General features: G+C 34.2%; 1 protein-coding gene across 4 annotated transcripts in view; it reads left to right on the top strand.

Annotated features, from left to right (window-relative positions):
• The window catches only part of RFX3 (regulatory factor X3), a 351,181-nt gene that overhangs the window by 203,946 nt on the left and 124,899 nt on the right, over positions 1–22,336 (top strand). For all 4 annotated transcript variants that reach the window (XM_060199778.1, XM_007525730.2, XM_060199779.1 and 1 more), the window contains one exon: positions 14,586–14,660. In XM_060199778.1, coding sequence (XP_060055761.1) covers positions 14,586–14,660 — 75 coding nt within the window. The remainder of the gene's footprint in view (positions 1–14,585; positions 14,661–22,336) is intronic.

Here is a 22,336-nt window from a genome sequence, read left to right as displayed (position 1 = left end):
AGAGATACCCTATGGATATACCAGCAGAATCTCTCTCTCCCTCCCCCACCCTGATTACCACTTTTCATAAATGGTAACAAAAACATTTCATTTTATTTTTCTTTTACCTAAAAATATGTCACACAATTTTTTTTCTTATCTATACTTGAATAGCTTTGTTATGTGTTAAAAGACTATTAGAGCTTAACTGCCCATCTATTATATCAAATTAAATATTATTGTTGAGTATTGATATACTTATATGGAGAAATAAAAACAATACAGGTACCTCCCTCATATAAAAATTCTATTTAATTATCACATATAACCTTAAAAGTAAAATTTTGAAGTTAAAATTATGAGTGAAGCAGTTAGTTTACACTAGAGACTAAATAGTTTCTATTAAAATAATTTTCTTAGTCTTTCAGTTAATCTTGGCCATATAAAAACTCCATTTACTTTGGGAGACAGATCCATTATCTTAGCATTTCATGTTTTCCTGTGTTCTATTTTTCCTTAGATTAACCAGAACCTTCAAATGGAATTACTGAGGGGGGGGGGGGGGAGAGGGAGAGGGAGAGAGAGAGAGAGAGAGGAGAGACATGAATCTTCTGCTCTAAATCCTAAATTGACCGAAGGTTCAGGTACCTCATTTTTAAAGCACTTAATAAAATGGGACTTTGAGTGTCTTGTAGTTTCTATCACTTCATCTTTATTCCATTCAGCTGTCAGTCAGTTCCACACTGTTCCAGAGTTAAAGTTGATAAGATCTAGAGGCAGTGATATTATGCTTAAGACTATAGGACTTTCCACTTCTAGAAATCTTGATAAGCTAGGTTAAGACAAACAAAATGGCATAGGCCTTCAACCTCTTCAGAGCTTAGTTATTAAATTCCCATGAATGTCTAAAGTAAAATATAATGATGTGCTACTTTAATTTTAACTTTTTCATATTGAAACAGAATTTCAGAAAACACTTCTACTGTAGTATGCCATATATGACAAGTTTCTATTTTACATGAAAACTAAGTTACGAAGATTGAATGGTGTTTATAAATTCTACATATAATTTTGAAATTAATTTCTTATATGATTTCTTTTTTGTCATTTTTCTTTTTAATTTTAATGTATTTATTTATGAAACGTTAACACTGACAAGACCATAGGATAAGAGGGGTACAATTCCAACCACTAGAGCTCCCTACCTCATTCCTCCCCTGATAGCTTTCCTATTCTTTAACCCTATGGGAGTATGGACCGAGGGTCTTTATCCGGTGCGGAAGGTGGAAGATCTGGCTTCTGTAATTGCTTCCCAACTGAACATGGATGGGCATTGGCAGGTTGATCCATACTCCTAGCCTGTCTCTCTCTTTCCCTAGTGGGGCAGGGTTCTGTGGAAGCAGAGTTCCAGGACACATTGTGGGGGTCATCTGCCCAGGGAAATCCGGCTGGCATCATGGTAGCATCTGGAACCTGGTGGCTAAAAAGAGTTAACATATAAAGCCATACAAATTGTTGATTGCTTACATGATTTCTTTTGTGACTTTTGATTGTTTCTTATATTTATAATATTTCTCAAATGCATTAATTCCCACCTAACTTTTTAAGGGGAAAAAAATCTCAATTCAGGGTGATCAACAATCTAGATAAAATATATAATATATTAATGACAAATTAAAAAGTACTGTGAGTTTTATTTCGGTCAATATTAAATCTGTAAAGTACTGATAATTAGACTTGTCTTTTACTTTAATGAGTAAAACACAGCTCAATGCCTCTGAAAATTGTCAATTATCAAATATGAGGAAATTAACTTTTTTAACATGTTGCTGAGGTAACATTGGTTTCTAAGACTATATATGTTTTAGAAGTATGATTTCACACTACTTCAGCTTGTTAACTACCTGACCCCAAAGTACTAATGTTCCTTCACCAAAACCTAATGGACCACTTCTAACCCTGAAACCAAACTTCCTCCCTCCCAACTTTTTTTGATAACCTCATTCTGCCCTCCTGCAGTAGAGGTTTGTTTTCACTTGATTTTGCTGTTTCGTTGTTTCTTTATATATCCTGTATATGTGGTGTCATTTAATATTTTCCTCTTAGGTGTCTTTATTATTTCTCTCAGGATCAGTTCAGTTATAATAAATTCCTTTTTCTGTTGTTTGTCTGAAAGTCCCATTCTCATTTTCATATCTGAATCATTTTCTAGTGAGGTAGTGAATTTTAGGTTGCAGTTCTTTTCCATTCAAACCATTGAATAATCATTTGAAAACTCTCTGGCATTTAGAATTTCTGTTGAGAAATATATAACTATAAATATATAACTATTTCTCTCTTTTTCTTTCAGGTATGTCATTTTATTTATAGCGTGTCTTCATGTACATCTGTTTGTACTTATTTTGTTTGAAACTCTTTGTGGACACACATACATTCCTATTTTCCCTTCCATTTCACAATGCTATGATACAAATGTTATGTTGTACCTCTTAATGTTGTTTCATAACTCTTACATTACTTTCAGGTGTTTCAGGGTTTTTAATCTTTTTGCAGGTTTTTTTTATATTAATGAATTAATTTATTTTTTCTACTCAACCCTCCAGTTTTGTATTGAGCTTTGGCTTCTGTTTCTGCTGGTGGTATCCTCTAGTGTGTCTTTTATTGATAGTTCAGCTACAGTGTTCTTTAACTCTATGATTTGTTTTAACTCTTGTAGTTTCTTGAAGTTCTCTTCCATTTAACTTCTCATTTCACTGAACATCTTTAGGACCACTACTTTGAATTTTCCTTTCTGAAATTTACAATGCTTTGTTGAATTTAAGGGTTTTCCCAGGTTGTTGCCTTAATCCATCAATGTGAAGGTTTAGGGGGCATTACATGAAGGACTAGAGCTTTGTATTTTAGCAAGCATGAGTTCATGGTAGAAGTTCTTGGATCCAGCTGCATATCAGATTTCCAGCTCAGGGGAAAAAGAAGAAAGAAAAAAAACTAGTATAGCCATAGGCCCTTTGGAATATAACTAAAATATACCTACTAGCTATCTACAAAATGGAGACGCCCCCAAACTCTTCATCTGCACTATTCCAGCCTCTAGATTCATGATTAGTCAACAATTTGTTTGACTTTATATGTTAACTCTTTTTTCAGCCACCAGGTTCCAGATGCTAGCATGATGCCAACCAGACTTCCCTGGACAGACAACCCCACCAATATATCCTAGAGCTCCAATTCCCCAGAACCCCGCCCCACTAGGGAAAGAGAGAGGAAGGCTGGGAGTATGGATTGACCTGACAACACCCATGTTCAGTGGGGAAGCAATTATAGAAGCCAAACCTTCCACCTTCTGCACCCAACAATGACCTTGGGTTCAGGGGATGGAATATGGAGTTCTGGTGGTGGGAATTGTGTGGAGTTGTACCCCTCTTGTCCTATGGTTTTGTCAGTGTTTCCTTTTTATAAATAAAATAAAATAAAATAAATAAGTAAGTAAAAATAAAACTCTCTAGGCATATATACTCATATAAACTAGTAGTGTACTAATACCCATAAATAGGTAAAATGAATGCAAGAATACAGTTTTTTTTATCAAGGTGGTATTTCTTGTCTAATATAGAGAAGATAGATTATAGATTTATGAAATTAAGAACAACTGGATAACTATTTAGAAAAAGAAATTAAACTTATAGCATACTTTATTTCTTTTTTTAGCATACTTTATTTCTTATACCAAAGTTCAGTTTGCCTTGCATAAAAAAATACATTTTTTAAGAACAGAGAAACAATGTAAAATCCAAAAGCTACAAAGAATATATTGATATATACAACTACATAAAAGTGAAATATTGCATATACTAAAAGCTACAATAAGTAAACTCAGAGATGAAACAATTTGATATAAAGCTTTGAAACACTATAATAAAAAAACTGATTTTTTAAAATATATAAACCACTCTTACAATTTTCTCTTTATAAAAGACTAAATGTAGGGAAGGCAGTTCCCTGGGAAAGAGATATTATCATTGCTTATAGGAATCTATATTGGCACAGGTTTTGAGAATAATATGGAAAATTTTATCAAAACTGAATACATATATATCCATATCCTTTAGCCTAGATTTAGAAACATATATGCTGGGAATCGGGCAGTAGCACAGCGGGTTAAGTGCATGTGGCGCAAAGCTCAAGGACCTGCGTAAGGATCACAGTTCGAGCCACCAGCTCCCCACCTGCAGGGGAGTTGCTTCACAGTCAGTGAAGCAGATCTGTAGGTGTCTGTCTTTCTCCCCCTCTCTGTCTTCCCCTCCTCTCTCCATTTCTCTCTTTCCTATCCAACAAAGACGACAACAATAACTACAACAATAAGAAAAAGCAAGGGCAACAAAAGGGAATAAATAAATAAATATTGAAAAAAGAAACATATGCTGTTGGTAATCTTACATGTATGAAATGCTGCATAAACAACTATAATCATTATAGTTCAATATAGGTTGAACTATATTGATAATAATTATACTATACATAATTTATATTCTATATAGAATTATTTTACATAGTTCTTTAAAAGTGTGAGAAGGTATATGTATATATTTGTGCATGTATACACATACACTTTGGTATGAAATGATCTCCCAGCATACTGTGAAATGAAAAGGCAAAAGGTAGGGTTTGTGCAAAGTATGTATTAGAATGTGCATATCTGTAGAAAAGGACACAGATGGAGATGGTGAATGTATTATCTACTAAAAAAAAAAGTATCAGGAAAAAAACAGAGGACGTAGAAAACACTCAAGTCCATGACATGTTATCAACCAAAATATTAAAGTCTTGTATTGCATTATTTTATGTGAAAGTGAATGCTTTTTAATTACTGAGACATGTATAAACACTATTGATGAGGTATGTGCTATTATGAATATAAAGGCTTGCAATATGAGTAATGGACTGAATTGAAGGTCCCTAGTTCTTTAAGGCAAAAACAGTTCCACAAATTAAGACCCAATTCTTTTAGATGGTTTGTTTCATCTTCTCTCCCATTATATTTTTAAATGATAAATGTTATGAATTAATTCTGCACCAAAATTTACTTATCTTATTATGTTGCTTACAGTAGTTGCAAAAACCACTTAGCATTGAATTAACAAAGTAAAAGAGAAGCAAAAGTCTAAATAGTACTTGAAAACCAAATCACCTTTTAAGTAGAATTAGCTATACCTATAGTAATGCTTATTGTCTCCCTACTCATTCTCCCTGAGGTAGTAACTGCATTCTGACCCCAGTGATGCAAAAAGTAAAATAGTAAAGCAAACAAACAAAAAAGATCATATTTTAGTGCAGTGTTATTAAAATTGAATGGACATATTCTGGAACCTTGGTTAACCACCCTTAAATCCAGACTCCATGGCTTTTTGATTCTGTGGACAATGATTGAATTATCTCTCTCTCTCTCTTTCTCCTTCCCTCCATTCCTCTCTCCCTCCCATACATTGCCACCATAGTTATTGCTAGGGCTCCCAGACTTCATGATAAATCCACCGCTCTTGGCAGCCATTTTTTTCCCTTTATTTTACAGGACAGGGAGAAATTGGGAGGGCAAAGGGAGACAGACAGGAAGAGTGACAGAAGGCATGTTGCATTAAAGTAAAAGACTCTGGGATGGATGGGTGGGGAAGAGAATACAGGTCCAAAAAGGATGACAGAGGACCTAGTGGGGGTTGTGTTGTTATATGGAAAACTGGGAAATTTTATGCATGTACAAACTATTTTATTTACTATCAAATGTAAAGCACTTAATTCCCCAATAAAGAAATTTAAAAAAAAAGAATACAGAAAAAGAAAAAAAAAGTCATAGAAGATATCTGTAGTACTAGCTTCACCTAAGGAAGTTTCCCTCTGCAGGTGGGGAGCAAGGACTCGAACCCCGGTCCTTGCACATGGTAGTGTGTGTGCTCAACCAGATGCACCACTGCCTGACCCCTTTAGTGTACATTTCTTAGCTTAAGTGATTCTGATCATCTGATTTAGGAGAGTGCTTTCAGAGAACCTGCTGTAGTTACTGTGTAATGCAATGGAGAAAATTTTGAATAATCTGCAAAAGACTAGTAAGAAGTCTTGCATTTGAAAATGTGACCTGTGCCTTAAAGCTCACCATTTGATCCCAACCTAGCATATTCATGTAAGAAAATTCTAACCATGAGTAATTATATAATGACGCAGCACAGAAATTAGTTTTGTCTTTAACCCTCTGGGAGTGTGGACCCAGGGTCATTATGGGATGCAGAAGGTGGAAGGTCTAGCTTCTGTAATTGCTTCCCCACTGAACATGGGTGTTGGCAGGTCGATCCATACTCCCAGCCTGTCTCACTCTTTCCCTAGTGGGGAAGGGCTCTGAAGCAGTGGAGCTCCAGGACACATTGGTAGGGTCATTTGTCTCGGGAAGTCCGGTTGGCATCATGTTAGCATCTGGAATCTGGTGGCTGAAAAAGAGTTAACATATAAAGCCATACAAATTGTTGATTAATCATGAACCTAAAGGCTGGAATATTGCAGATAAGATTTGGGGTCTCCGTTTTGGAAATAGCTAGTAGGTCTATTTTAAGTATATTCCAAAGTGTCCATGACTTTATTTGTTTTTGCCTGAGCCTGACATCTAATATGCAGGTAGACCCAGGTTAGAGGGGATGGGATACGGAGTTCCAGTGGTGGGAATTGTACCCCTCTTATCCTATGGTCTTGTCAGCGTTTCCATTTTATAAATAAATAAACTAAAAAAAAAAAAAAACGAAGTGGAAGAAGAAGAAGTAGAAGAAGAAAAAAAAAAGTGGTAGAAGAGGAAGAAGGAACCAAACTGGCTCTAAAACTTTGTGAAAACTATGGTAGTTGGGGTCTGGAGAGGGGCTAGGCCCAGAAAGTTGATGGTTGGGTGCAATTCTCAATCATACTCTCTACTTTTATAATGTTGCAAACCACTATTAAATAACTAATGACAAGTCAAAAAAAAAAAAAGAAAGAAAGAAAGAAATTAATTTTGTCATGACCTAACAATACATAGAGGCATGTGGGCTCTATAGAATTATCAGAGAAAGCACAAAACAAGTTTTGCTTTCAAACTAACAATCTAACCAGATATTCTCAGAAAACGTGCAATTTACACAATTCTTTTTCTAACAAATATTTTAGAATAGCTAGAGACGGTAGAAAACTGCCAACCTTCCTATTAAAAACATAGTGATAGTTTTTTTTCTAAATGTCATAAAATAATCAGTGAATAAAGAAGATATAATACAGCCAAACATTGGCTAGACCTACAATTTCTTTGATCTAAATGTTTAATGGGCAAGATCAAGGTTTTAGCTTTATTGGGGATTGATGGTTTTCGTCACAGTTATTGACCTCGCTTCTCTCCCAAGATTTCCTCTTTGCTGCTTTTTGCCTCAAGAGAAGATGAAAAGCAAAAATAGGAAGGTGTGTTTTCAGAACATTTTAAATAACGTATATCCTGAATTTCTCATAGTTAAGCTTTTTCTCCCTGGCACTGTGTTGTAGTATTCACACATTGATGTATATCTACATCTCTTCATATGTAACTTGAAGAACAGTTATTATAGCTAGATTCTCATCTTGAGTGAGGTTATTCCTTTCTGCATTGTAAGCTTGATGTAGAGGCACCTTTGTAATTTTTAGAAAAAGCCATAAGTACTATGAGAAACTTTCTATTGTTCTGATGACTTTGAAATCATTTTCATGTAATGCTTATAAATCATAATTAAGTCCTCTCCCTATCAGAAAATCGTGTTTGTTAACAGTAGATCATGTAGGAAATTTTAATTTTGCAAACCACTCCTTAGAAGATCATTTCATTGAAAAAATTTGAAATGTTTTTTTTATTTATATTCATGTTGTAATTTTGACTGAAATGATGTAGAATTTAGAGTGATAAATCTTGGATTCCAATCTCATTAATACCAATATAATTTTAAAGAAGTCCTTTAATCTTGGTGTGCCTAAATTTTCTAATCTGTGAGGAGATAATATTGCTTGCTTTCATTATTTCACAAAGTTGCTGTGAAAAGGAAGTGACAATGTTAAAAAAAAGACTTTATAAATTATAAGGCATTATGGCATTCTATTTTGAAGTCAATTTCTGTAACAATTCTAGAAAGGAAAAAGTTTATACCACGAGACCAATTTTAATTAAAACAATGGTTGAATATGTCACTCTTAACCTTTCTTCCTTAAAAAAAAAAAAGATTAAAAAGTAATTTCAGAGTCAAGAGTATATCCTTCAATCCATAAAAAAAAAAATGGATAAAACGATGCAATTTTTCTTATTCCTTTTGTCCTATTAGCACGTGATGAATTACTGGTTGAATTTTACATTAAGAGCAAGCCATAATTGTCTACATATATGACATCTCATTAGAGCCATTCCATAGATGTACATATATATCTCACATCCAGAGTAAGTTTTTTTCCTCTGATGTGGCTCAGTACCTCTACATATATATACCCTTGCATTTCAAACTGAAGTTTACCACTTTTTGACATTATTAGCTGCCCCTTAAGTGAAGAACCTCATGTTCCAACTGATGCTGATTACCTATAGCAGAAGAATTTGAGTTGAATAGATTATTCTGAAGATTTTGCTGTTAAGAGAGCTGGGAGTTTGGCATCATACTCCCTGAAGCAGTCACTCAAGAATTTTCCTTGCACTGTCTTGTTCTCTTCAGTCTGTCCAAGGAATATTCACTCTGGCTTTCCTAGATTGTGGGGAAGGGTTTTCATTCTTATCTCTTCTTAATCTCTAACCTGTTTAGCAGGAACACTTAAACCTCATAACTACTCTATAGAGCAAAAGCCCATCCTATGATGAGAGTTTCTATCCTTAGAAGACATCTGGGAAATTACAGACAAGGGAGAAAGGGGGATTTTTTTTCTTTTAACCTTACTACATTTTTCTCAAAAAATATCTGCTATTTTAGGGGAAAATTTATCATATTGATTCTTGTTGAATATTGGGTAAAGAGAATCCCAACACAACATTAATGGACATCCAGAAATCATTTGCTCCACTCTTCCTCTTCCTGCTCATTCTGTTTTTTCTGAGACTTAGTCTCTCAGGTCCTTTTTAAGACACTGATTCTTGGTCAGATACTGCACAAACCTTTTGGTGAGTCTTTATCTTAGAGACTCTGTCTATCCTGGATTCCAAAAATGCAAGCTTTATATTTTAGTGGCTAGAAAAAGGACCGAAGTTTGAGATCATGTTTATCCTACTATAGACATGTACTCCATCAGGTAGCAATTGCCTTGGCCCCTTCAGGTTTGTGATATCTCTATAGAAGTTGCACTGACTGTGAAATAGAGCATCTCTCTTGCCTCTCCTGAATCTCTGATTCTGATTCCTGAGGAATTTCATAATTCCATTATGGAATTTCTAATTGGAGTAGTATGTAAATTCTAAGAATTGAGTTCAAATTTTTGTAGCTGTATTACAAAAAAAATTTTCCTGCTAGTGAGCTCACAGTTCTCATCATATCTTTAAGGGGGCCAAGGGGACTTAGACTTGCACCCATCATTCATGAACAAGTATTTTTTTCTTCTTTCTTTATTTCTTTCCTTCTTTGCTTTCTTTCTTTCTTTTTCTTTCTTTTTTTTTTTTTGCCTCCAATTGCTGGGGCTTTGGTGCCAGCACCACGAATCCACTGCTCCTGGAGGCCACTTTTCCCCATTTTTGTTGCCCTTGTCATTGTTGTTGTTGTTACTGTTATTTGTTGGATAGGACAGAAAGAAATTGAGAGAGGAGGGGAGAAAGAGAGAAGGAGAGAAAGACACCTGCAGACCTGCTTCACCGCTTGTGAAATGACCCCCCTGTAGATGGGGAGCCTGGGGCTGGGACCTGGATCCTTATGCTAGTCCTTGTGCTTTGTGTGTTTAACCCACTGAGCTACTGCCCAACCCCCTTTATTTATTTATTTATTTGATAGGACAGAGAGAATTGAGAGAGGAGGGGGAGACAGAGAGAGAGAGAGAAAGATACCTGCAGACCTTCTTCACTGCTCATGAAGCAGAATCCCTACAGATAGTAAGTGGAAGTGGGGCTCAAACCAGGGTCCTTGCACGTATTCTTACATGTAGTGCTATGTGCACTTAAGCAGGTGCACCACTGTCCAGCAGTGTCTTTTACCTTTCTAACTATACCTTTATATTTTCCATGTATAGCAGCCCTATTCATTCGTATATTGTGCATTTATATGTGCCTATTACCTGTTTTTAGAAGCTTGTAATTTCCACTGGGTATGAAAGTACTTTTTAATCATGATTCCATACATACTATCCTATATATTATTATAGGTGCACAGTCATTTTGTAATGAATAAAAATATTAGAGGTTATACCCTCATTACAAAAATTCCCTTCAGTTGTTTTATTTGATAAATATGCGGATCAGGGCAGAGAGAAGCTCCCAAATATGGGAAAAGTATATAAATACCATTAGCTATAAACCCCATATCAGTGTGACCTAGGGCATGTGCACTTAACCTATTCCTGTTTAGCACAGGAGCCTGTGTAACCTCTGCATCCCTGTCAGTCTGAGCTTATGCTCCATGGTCATGGCTAGGAACATTTTTGGCTGCACTCATTCAGGACCAGTCTTCCACAAATGGCAGAGTATGTTGACCTAGACCCCCTAAACCCCCTTTGGAGGGTGGGGCAGTTTCTATCACTGTTGTTCTACCTTGAGGGCAAAGTCCTGTTGAGGCCCATGATAGGGTTTATGATGTTGTTACTGATGGATATGACCAGTGATGGTTGAGAAGAGGGATCTTTTAAGAGGTCTAGGCCCATCATATCTATGTGGGAATGCCGGGATTCACTGACTAGGGCCCCAAATGATGGAGTGGCCTGATATTGACCAAAAGGGCCATATTTAAAGTATGCTGGTTTCTTGCTATTACCAAGTTTTTGTAGTCCTTACTTTATCTGACAAGGTTAATCTTAGAGTGATTGAGGGAAGTGAAATATGAAATAGCTGTAAGGAGAGGGTATCTAGGTCGAAGTAGAAAATATTTGATTAAGTACTTTATAGCATTAAATGACATAAATCATGGTAAGGTCTTGTATGGTACAGTAAATCCTAACCATGGGATTTTCAAAGTAAACCAAATTCCCAAATAACTTGGTTACAATAATAATTACCCATTGCTTCTTAAACTCTAAGACAGCAAAGAACCTTCCTCATTCTTTATAAAACCCATATTTCTCTCAGTCCTAGGACTTAGGGGCTTAGCTCATTTTCCTTCATGCTTCCCTTGGTCCATACCATTTGATACTGTGTCTACTGATCTCAACCAAATCAGTGCTACCAGTGCCACATCAACATGTTTCACTTCAGACTGTCAAGAGATGCCAGGCCTGGGATGTCAACCTTTCAGCTCCATTACTTTCCAAGATCATAGGACTCTTCAATCCCATTTCAGGTGGTACACTTTCTAGCAGTGCTACAGAACCTAGATACAGACCAGGGCCCATGAGATAGGACATATATGCACATATATCTGTAAGTTGGGAGGGAAATATATACCTTAAAGCAAATGTGTGCAATGGTCTGCAGTGACTCAGTAAGTGCAGCAAGCAAGCATAAAGACTTATAAAAGAGTAACACATTTTTTTATATTTATTACCTTTTGTTGCACTTGTTTTATTGTTGTAGTTATTATTGTTTTTTATTGATGTCCTTGTTGGATAGGACAGAGAGACATGTGAGGGAGGAGGGGAAGACAGACACCTGCAGACCTGCTTCACCGCCTGTGAAGTGAGTCCCCTGCAGGTGGGGACCTGGGGGCTCAAACCAGGATCCTTATGCTGATCCTTGAGCTTTGTACCACGTGCGCTTAACCCGCTGTGCTACCGCCCAACTCCCTACAGTAACAGATCTTATAACCTTTTTCTAGTATAAGAAGTGCTGTTTTATCCTACCTAAGGTTACTGATCAACAAACATGGAATCCTCCTCCATTGTTGTTCAGCTATTCCATTTCTGACAACCTCTGCCTTTCATCTTAACCTGCAAAATCACAAAATATAGATCATGTTATTTTTATCTAGTAGACTGAAATCTAACCACAAATTTTGCACACAAAATGTAGACATTTTAGCAAAATGATTTAGTTGCATAAGGCTTGTAAATTGCTTCTTGACATGTATTTTCTCTTACTGGTATACTTTTAAGAGATGTAATATTAAGGTTGTTTATAGTTTTACAACTTAATATTTTAGAATTTTTTTACTTATATTCCTTTTCCTATAATGTATCATTTTTCACTTATGCAATAATAACTTCAATTTTTTAGAGTATAATGATGGATTTAATTAACATTCCATCTTACAGATTTGTCTTAGAAGTTAGTTTACTTAAATTTGAGATCTAAAAAAAGTTAATGGAATAAATTGTATTATAGTGTCATATGAGTTTAGTCAGTATGTTTCAGAAATAAATTTCTGTAGATTAACATTCTTCTCAGTATTATGTTTTATTAACTTTTGAGAAGAATCAGGAACTTTGGAAAATTATGTAAAATAGAATTACAGTTCTTAATTCCAAAGTTGTGTAGAAATTTAGATTTAATTATGATTTAATTGAGAATGAAAATCTGTCTTGTCAAGTATTCTGCCATAATGATTTTGAAAATGGGGCCAGTGGTGGTGCACTTGATTAAACTCACATACCACTACTATGCACAAGGACCTGGGTCTGAACCCTCTATCCCCACCTGTAAGGAGGATACCTCATAAGTACATCTGCAGGTGTCTATCTTTCTCTCTGTATTTGTATCTACCCTTCCCTCTCAACTTATCTCTGTCCTGTCAAATAAAAATAAAGTAGAAAGAAAAAAAAAATGCCATCCAGGAGCTGAAGATTCTTAGCGCCTTCAGTGAGCCCCAGCTATAACCATGGTGGCAAGAGAAGAAGGAAAGAAAGGAGGGAGGGAGGGAGGAAGGGAGGGGAGGAAATTGAAAACTTTGAGTATAGAAAAAGATTTTGTTGGGGCAGGGGTAGATAGCATAATGGCTAGGCAAACAGACTCTCATGCCTGAGGCTCCAAGGTCCCAGGTTCAATCCCCTGCACCACCATAAGCCAGAGCTGAGCAGTGCTCTGGTGTAAAAAAAAAAAAAGATTTTGTTATGAATATTGCCATCCATCTTTTTTCTAATCATAACAAGGCAATATGTAAACATTTCAAGGTATCATTAAATTCCACAGCTAACATGTATTGGTTAACTGTCTTTCAAATAATTATTTTTATAGCTGCTTATACTGATTTGTTGATAAAAATAGTTAAACTGATTTTCCATCTTATATTACATAATGTAGTTTTAAGCCTGCCTTTAGTTTTTATTGTTAATTTAACCCAGCAACTATGTGCACAGTATTTAACAATTTTTTTTCTTTTTTAACAATCAATGCTATATAGTTTCAGGAGCTAAGGGATAGATTAGGTTTAACTAATTAATTAATTTGTTTATTTATTGTGGATAGAGACAGAAATTCAGATGAGAGAGGGAGATGGGAAAGGAGAGAGAGGGAAAGAGAGGGAGAGAGGGCGAGAGAGAAAAAGAGAGAGAGAAAGAGAAGGAGAGAGAGAAAGAGTGTGAGAGAGAGAGAGAGACCGAGACCTGCAGCAGTGCTTCATTCACAGCTTTGGAAGCTTCAGAAGACCAGAGGCTTGAACTCCAGTCCTTGCACCCTGTAATGTGTGAAGTCTACTACCTGGCACCATGAGGGATAGATAAATGAGAGGTTTTAAAAAGTGTATCCCATTTATTATTGGCATCTACTACATGATTAAGGTGTGATAATTGTTTGCTGTATGCTGAAATTATGTAGACTAAAAATTTTTCTGTGATTGTTACTTTTTTCTTGTTTTGTTTTTGCTTTAAATTATTTCCTTTTCTACATTCCATTTCTGCTATCATTTCTAATAGCTGTGCCTCACCACCACATCCTAAAACATAGTGTAAGGACTATGATTCTATGATTACATCTTAAAGTTTCCTCATAATAATGACCTTCCATTTCCAAATTTTCATACAGGGTTTAGAGAGGATGGATTGATGTCATAACTTTTGAACAGTAATGAAGGTGTCTTTGCACATTTTCATTAAAAGATTAATGCATGTTAAATACAAATCTACAGTATGATTTTACTGTCAGGACAGAACAGAATAAATTTGAAGTTTTCTTGAGGTTAGAGACTAAAAGAGAGTTGTTAATATCCCACGTCTTGAAGTATGATAGTTCAAAATGTTTCAACTTAACTAGAATGATTGATTCATTGGGGTTCCTGCTCTACAGGTCTCCACCCTAATTATAATTACAGAATGCTTTAAAAGTTTTGTTTTTGTTATTAGGCTTATCATCATTGTGCATATTTTAATTTTATTCTTTGGGGGTGTGGAGGGGAGAAGGGTAAAGTACACATCTTAGTGAGAGCTATTCAGTAGCCACCATGAAGGAGAAATTTAACTTTAAAGAATCAAAAATTCTCTGGTGAGCCTTTTATTACTATCTTGTCTTGAGCCCTTTTTTTAATGACATCTATTATCAGATTGAAATGGCGATTGAGACGCTGCAAAAGTCTGACGGTCTGTCCACTCACAGAAGCTCTCTTCTCAACAGCCATGTAAGTTGCCTCCTCTTCACATAAACTAATCTCTTGCTTGTTCTGCATGTGTTGCTTGCTTCTAAATGCTTGTTTTATTTATTTACTTAGTTATTTTGCTTCTTAACCTTCTTTTCTAAGCCCCTTATATTTGTACCCCTTATTGGCAATGGAATATCAAAGATATAGAGCCTCCAGTATACTGCTTTACTATGGGGTTTTTGTTTTTGTTTTTGGTACTATTTTGTTACAGAGATATATCCAAGATAATAACAAAAACTTATTTATTTGTAAAAAGCATTTTATTTCCAGTTAAATGTTTTTTTGAAACTCTTGTTTGACATGTACCTACTCTAAAGCAAATGCTTATAATCTTCATCTCTATTTCTGAGACAGAAATGATCATGTTCTTATGTGTGACTAATGATATTCTTGAATGGTAACCCAATGGTAAATTGAAAATGATTTGTTTACCTTAGTTTAAGTAAGATTGGTGGGAAACGACTACAGGTGAGCTCAGGTCTTAAGACCAAAAGAAAGAATGAAATAGCCAAATGAGGAAGTGAGACTCTAGAGAAGCAATAAATCACTAATAATTAATTCAAAACGGGATATTTTCATTACTTCTTGAAATTTTCAGTTGTTCTCAAATGCATTATTACTATAGCACTGGTAAGTGTAATGAGATTGGTGAGTTTTATAAAGCTGTAAACATTTTCATTGAAATTGTAAACATTTTCATTAAATTGAAACATTTTCATTGGAATTGTAAACATTTTCATTGAAATTGGGGGAACTAATGAAAATACTTATTTTTTTTGATTCCTGATTATCTGAAAATAGTACTATGATTTCATTCTATTTTAGATAGATATGCTGCTAAAGTACATTAGTGTCATAAATAAGAACTGATTTTCTCCCTAACTATATTCTTAGATTTAAAATTTCTGTCATTTCTTAATTTTTCTCCACATTTTGATTGAAAAATGTAAAATTGCACTACCTTCATGGCATATTTTTTTTAAAAATCCAAAATATTCACCTCATATAAAATACCTTCACCATGATTTTCAAATATTTAAATTTTTAAATGCTTCAATTTTATCTCCCAGCATAAAATGAAATATCTCCTTATGTTCTTACACATTTATTTCTATATAAAGTATTTTGTCTTATTTTTCAAGGGCAAATATTATGACAAAAACAGGTTAACCAACATAAAAAATCTACAATTTTGGTGAGAATTTTAGAAAAAATATTAATAATACATATTTTGACCCTACTTTTTGGACTAGTTTAAATAATTTGATTTCCCTCTTTCTTAAAACTTATTATCAACATGTCAGTATTTCATATTCTTTGTAAGTACATGCTACTGTATTCTCATAAGTCTGTAAATTGTAAAAACTAAATTACTATTAGTGTATATGTTTTGAAGCAGTGGTGACTAACTGATATATCTGTTTTTAAAATGACTACTGAAAAAAATCCTTCATGCTACATGAAAGCCATGCAAGAATATAAGGAGAAAATAAAAAAACCTGGCTTCCAGTTTACTTTTTTTTTTTTTTTTACTTTCAGACTTCTAAGATGTGCTTTGATATTCAACTCACATTTTATTTCTATTTGAGATACATGGTTAAATAAGATATATAATTGTTTAACTTTAGTTTGAATTACACATCCTGATTTGTATTTTCATGAACAATATGTATATAAGAACACTTTTGTGTGTATTTTTACTCATTTGTCTTTTTTTTAAAATATTTTTTTAGTTATTTCCTTTTTGTTGCCCTTGTTTTTATTGTTGTAGCTATTGTTGTTGATGTTGTCATTATTGGATAGGACAGAGATAAATGGAGAGAGGAGGGGAAGGCAGAGAGGAGGAGAGAAAGATAGACACCTTCAGACCTGCTTCACCACCTGTGAAGCGAACTCCTTGCAGGTGGGGAGCCGGGGCTCGAACCTTACGCCGTGTGTCCCTGCACTTTGTGCCACATGCGCTTAACGGTCTGCACTACCTCAAAACTCCCTCATTTGTCTTTTTTATTGAAGTTTCTTGAATGTATTGGGGATTTACTAAATGGTTTTTCTATTGTGGGATTCACAAATTAGTACTTAGTGTTAATTAATATGTTAGGGTAAGAAGATTGCTTACCTGGTAGAGGGCACAGTTTACTATGTTTGAGAGCCTGGGCTCAAACTCCTGGCCACCACATGCCAACATCATGCATAGGAGGAGCTTCATAAGCAGTAGAGCAGTGCCATGTTCTCTTCTCTTTTTCTCCCTCTGTCTCTTACCTTTGATAACTAAATGAATACTCTGGCAGTAGAAGAACTGCATAGAGAACCAGAGATAACCTTGGTGGCAAAAAAAAAAAAAAGGCAAAAGTTGCATACACAAAAGATAAATGTTACACAGAAGTGCCATGGTTTAACTGTGAGAAGCTATTCAATATATAGAAACAGTGGTTTTAATGTCACAAATGGAAAGATAATCCTGTTGTCTTGATTCAGTTTTGTTATACTTCTATTGTACAGATGAATTCATTGAAAATCACAGTCTTGTCACTAGATATAGTACAGATGATGATGTATACATTGGAGCATCAGTGTTTGTAGTGGTTAGTCATGTTTCAGTTCTGCCTTGGATGCACAAGAAAATCTTGGTTTTTTTGTCCTTGGAAAGTTACGATGCTTCTATTTCTTGACAGACCTCTTCAGACAACTAGAATAAACATCCTAGTTGATTTCCAGTTACTAAGTGTATCTTTAGTTTTGTCAGCTAGTAACTGATGTTTAGTTGTGTACAAAAATTTTAGTGTGGAAGAATTTAACAGAATTTAACATTGTTAATATTTTAAATTTTAGTCAGCTATAAGTCACTTTTGTCCTTTGCTACATAGAGTAAAATATATCAAAGTATATGGACTTCTTTGAAGTGGACATGAGCCCAGCTTTATGATTATAGTTTCCTGATTTATCTGTGTCTACAAAGTATTGGTTTCAGTAGGTAAATAGATAGGAAAAAACTATCAGTGCTTTAATGTGTCCAATATTTTCAAATTTTGACGAAGAATATTAATTATAATTTTTATCTGAATGTCTGTTATTCACTTCTGGAGTATGAAGTAAAAATGACTTTCTAATCTCTCTTCACATATTTAATTATGTCAATAAGAAAATTATTACTAGAGTCAAGTCAAACATTTCCTCTTGGTGTAATCTAACATGATTGCTTTTTTAAAATCTTCACATTAGAAGATGGAGAGGGGTGTTAAATCCATGTCCCTTTTTTAAAAATCTGATGCTGAAGAGTATTTGGTACTACCGTTCTGTTGTGTCATTATCATACTATTATCATTAAGGTTAAAATACATGTGTAGCTGTCTTTCATACATTATGTAGTGCTCCATTTGAGCATTACTGCAGTTATTTTGAAGGACAAATTTTATTCTATCAAAAATATTAGTATAGTGGCAGTTGTTTCAGTAGTTTAATCTCATAGGCAAGCAGGCAGGCAGGTATTCAGTGACAGATTCCATTAGAATATGGATTTATGCATTCAAGAACAGTGCTTATTACATATTAAATGTGCAATAAATGCTTATTGAATGAATGGATATAAGAAACAAATAATAGAATGGAACAGATATTTAGTGTTATATCTGTGCCAAATATGAGTGTATTTACTTGAGAATTTAAAATGCATTGTTCTGCTGCTCCAGTATGTGAATATCGGTGGTAGAAAGTGTTCATTCTCTGCATATCATCTGAATGAGATAGACAATATATGGTCACTTTGTTATCTCACTGTGTGCAACTTTAAGAGTAGGTAACTTTTTAATCCTTTAAATTATAGTAGCCCAGGATAATATCATTTATATCCTTGTATTTTAGAGTAGTACTTTTGATTTGGTTTTGTATAGATTTCAGTCTTTGAATGCTTAATTACTAATTATGTTGTGTGTGAATATACTATGGATGAATGATGTATAGTCAGCCCAAATCAAATTAGAATGTTTTAATTTCTATTTATTACAGATTTATATTCATCTTTCATTCCTCAGTTGTAATTAATATAAATTGGCACCTAATGGTTATATTGTACCCAATTTGAGATATTTTAGATCATAAGTTAGAATGCAGAATGTTCTTAAATTAATTGTTCCCAGTATGTGTATGTATATATATATATTTTTTTTTCTTCCATGGTTTTCGCTGGGGCTCCTGGCAGCCATTATTCCCCCCCCACCCCCCCCCCACTTTTTTTTGATAAATGGGTCAGAGAGAAATTGAGAGAGGAGTGAAGATAGAGAGGGAGAGAGAAAGATAGACACCTGCAGACCTGCTTCAGGTGGAGATCCTTGCATTTTACTTGGTGTGACACCTCCTAGCCCCCAATTGTTCCCAGTATTCACAAAATGTTCTTTGGCTTGTTCATTTTTTAAATTTCCACTTTAAGTACGTAAAAAGCTTTAGTCATTTATTTATATCCTTTTTGCAATCTACGAAATAATTGTTCTATGATTTTTATTGTTTAGCTGCTAAAGTATATTTAGCTCAAAGCAAAATCATGTTTTATACTCACTCTGTTGATTTTGCTATATTGTAAATATAAGCTATGGCAGAAATAAGATCTGTCCAAACGCATATCACCAGTGAACTAAACTTAAAATGAATCCTAATGGATAATAATCCATCTGGGTTTTGCCAAATTTACATTCAGATGTTAATTGAGGAATGAAATAGGTATTTTTTTATTTGTCAGTCAGCATTTCCCTTTGGGAAAATTTGAAACAGTTCATCCTCCTTAATCTATTCTGATTAATATAGATTAAATGCAAAGGTTGAAAGATGCAATTATCTTGGTTTCCCCTTTCGATGAATTTATGTGGTTCATTAGTAGAAAAATCAGGTTTTAAAGTTAAAGGTTACAGGTTTCTCTGACATCTTATGGGCTTCTAAAATCATAAATGCAAACATATTTTGTAAGACATTTTATACAAGAGTAGAAGAAATAGTAAGTTTACTTCTAAATTGATAAATGTTAAGGTATTGAATTCCAGTGTTCAAATACATTTTTTAAACTTATGACATCCCCTGAATTTATTTTAGGTATTTTATTAGTGATTTAATAATGATTTAGAAGATTGTAAGATTACAGGGTATACCATACCCATCACTGAAGGCAAAAGTGAAGGAAGGAATTTGTCTTTTAACAAGCATTAAGTTCCTTTGTGCAGCACGTTCAGAGCGTATGCCTTTAGGTTACACTTAACTACCAACTGTCACTTCCAATATAATTAATTCTTTCTCTTACTATGTTTAAGACTCAGATGTCTGGTTTATAGTTTCATCACTATGTCAGAACTTGACGGCTAAAGGTTGGCATATAGAATGTAGATTATAATGCCCAACTATTTCAAAATCTTATCTAGTAGAGCCTAATCCAATTTCCATTTAGGCAGGGAATTTCTAGGAACACTTGCCCTGAGGTTATATGCTTATTGGCAAGTTTCCTAGCTGAAGTAGTCATGTTGCAACACAGCTACCTCCATCCTTCAGGGATTTTACCTCCACTTGACCTCCTTCTGCTCTTCCAAAGTGATCTCCAGGTTTCTGGCAAGGAAGAAAAGTGCCTCCTACTGTACACAAGGGCTGCAACAAATGTAACTTTGCTGCTGTCAAAGTTACAGCCACCATTCTACTGATCATTTCATATATATGCATATGCATAGACATATATACATGCCACTGTAAATATAAATACACATATATGCATGTATATGTAAAATATAGGTCACAAACTATAATTTAAAAAATGTAGAAATAAAGAATATAAGACTACAGAACAAAATCATTCGATTTACAAAACAGTCTAGATTATTTGACTTGCTTAGCTATTTCAAAAGAAATAGCTGGCCAATTCAATTCAAGTTTCATCTCTACATTAGGGCTTGAGAAATAACACTTAGACCCCTTTAATATTTAAACCATATTTAATATAATAATAAATTATATTAAACTATAATTATATTGTCTCTGAAAAAAGTGATTTTTGATTTAAGATTAGTCTGATTAATAACTTATTTATGTAAGTATACCTTTGGGTTAAAAATACTAAGTTTAATATTTCTTGTATTCACTTAATAAAAGATAGCATAGTACCTATCATATTTTATTTTAATTTCTTAAAATTCAGTTATAAATGTTCATGTGCAAAACTGTTTTTTTTGTTATGAGAAATTAGTAAACTCATTTTTGTCTTTCTAAGTAATAAAATTTGTTCAAAAAGTAATAAACAATCAGCTCCTTACAGAAATTTTTTATCTGTATCTGGACAATTTTTATTAGCCTTTTAGATTTTTAAAGGGATGTTCTTACACATCTATATCTACCATTTATATGCTCTTGGATAAAAGATTAATATTATAAAATTCATGATTCCCTTTATCTGAAGAAAAGCGTTCTCTTGAATTTGCATTCTCTCTGTTAGAAAATGAAGGAATATTCAATTTTTTAATTTTTTCTTTTTTAGAGCATTCTATTATAACTTTCACTTTACACATATCTTAACATGATATAGAGATGTTTGTATAGTTGTGTCTTTGGCATATGTAACTTTTACATATTGTGTTTCATGCTTGTAGATAAGATCACTAGATGTAAAATATTATTGGCTTTCAACCACTGTTTATATATTTTATATATCTGCCTCTCTGGGGACTTTTCCTCAGTGTTTCTTTTATATTTCTTTATCTTTTAAAAGACATTTTATATTCTATACTCTTATTTTAAAATTCTGTGTTCTTAATATGTTCATGCACATGCACATATATGCCAGCGTTTCTGGCTAGTGGTCCACTAGAACTGCCCTGACACTCACTACTCAAGTAAGGAAACAGTGCTTTCAGAGCCCAGTCATCTTACAAAGCTGGAACACATGAATACAATATGTGAGCCAGATTCTTAGTGCCACACTTTTAATGTTACCCCTTTCATTTGCATTTGTAATCAACAGTCTTTAAAAAAAAGAAAATAAAAGAAAGAAACACTCTAGAGACATCCTGACCCCTGTCCTGAGCATATTTCAAGCCTGAGCCTTTATAAGTTATTTTTCTAATCAAGTCTACTTCCTTTCTTTTACCCAAAATGAATGTGGAAAAGTGAGCACTGTGTGTGCCATATAGAATACTCAGAAATCATGTATAAATGCCTCTGGAAAACGTGTTTACGGCAGTAAAGCTATAGATGACTCGTATAAAATGAACTCTTTGACCCCAACTTTCTTATTAGTATAACATTGAATGATTATTTTGTAGAAATACATTATTTTATCTTATTTATTTACTTCACAAGAAATATCTCTGAAGTTTGATGCCTGCATAACAAGTCCACTGCTCCTGGCAGTCATTTTCCCTTTTTTAAAAATTTTATTTGCTATGACAGATAGAAACTGAGAGAGGAAGGGGGAGACAGAAAAGGTCAGAGAAAGAGAGTTACCTACAGAACTGCTTCACTGCTGGTGAAGCATACCCCCTGCATGTGGGTAGTGGGAACTTGAACCCAGGTCATTACACATGATAATGTATATGCTTGACTGGTGCACTGCTGCCCTGTTCCCAAAAATCGTAAATTTTTATAGGAACAGTCTATCAGTATTATACATGAATTTCATAATTCTTGGTTCAGAT

The sequence above is a fragment of the Erinaceus europaeus genome, chromosome 10 (genome assembly GCF_950295315.1).
Source record: "Erinaceus europaeus chromosome 10, mEriEur2.1, whole genome shotgun sequence".
In the NCBI taxonomy this organism is placed as follows: domain Eukaryota; kingdom Metazoa; phylum Chordata; class Mammalia; order Eulipotyphla; family Erinaceidae; genus Erinaceus; species Erinaceus europaeus.
Note: the sequence above shows the minus strand (reverse complement) of the source record. Positions and strands in the feature narration are given on the sequence as shown.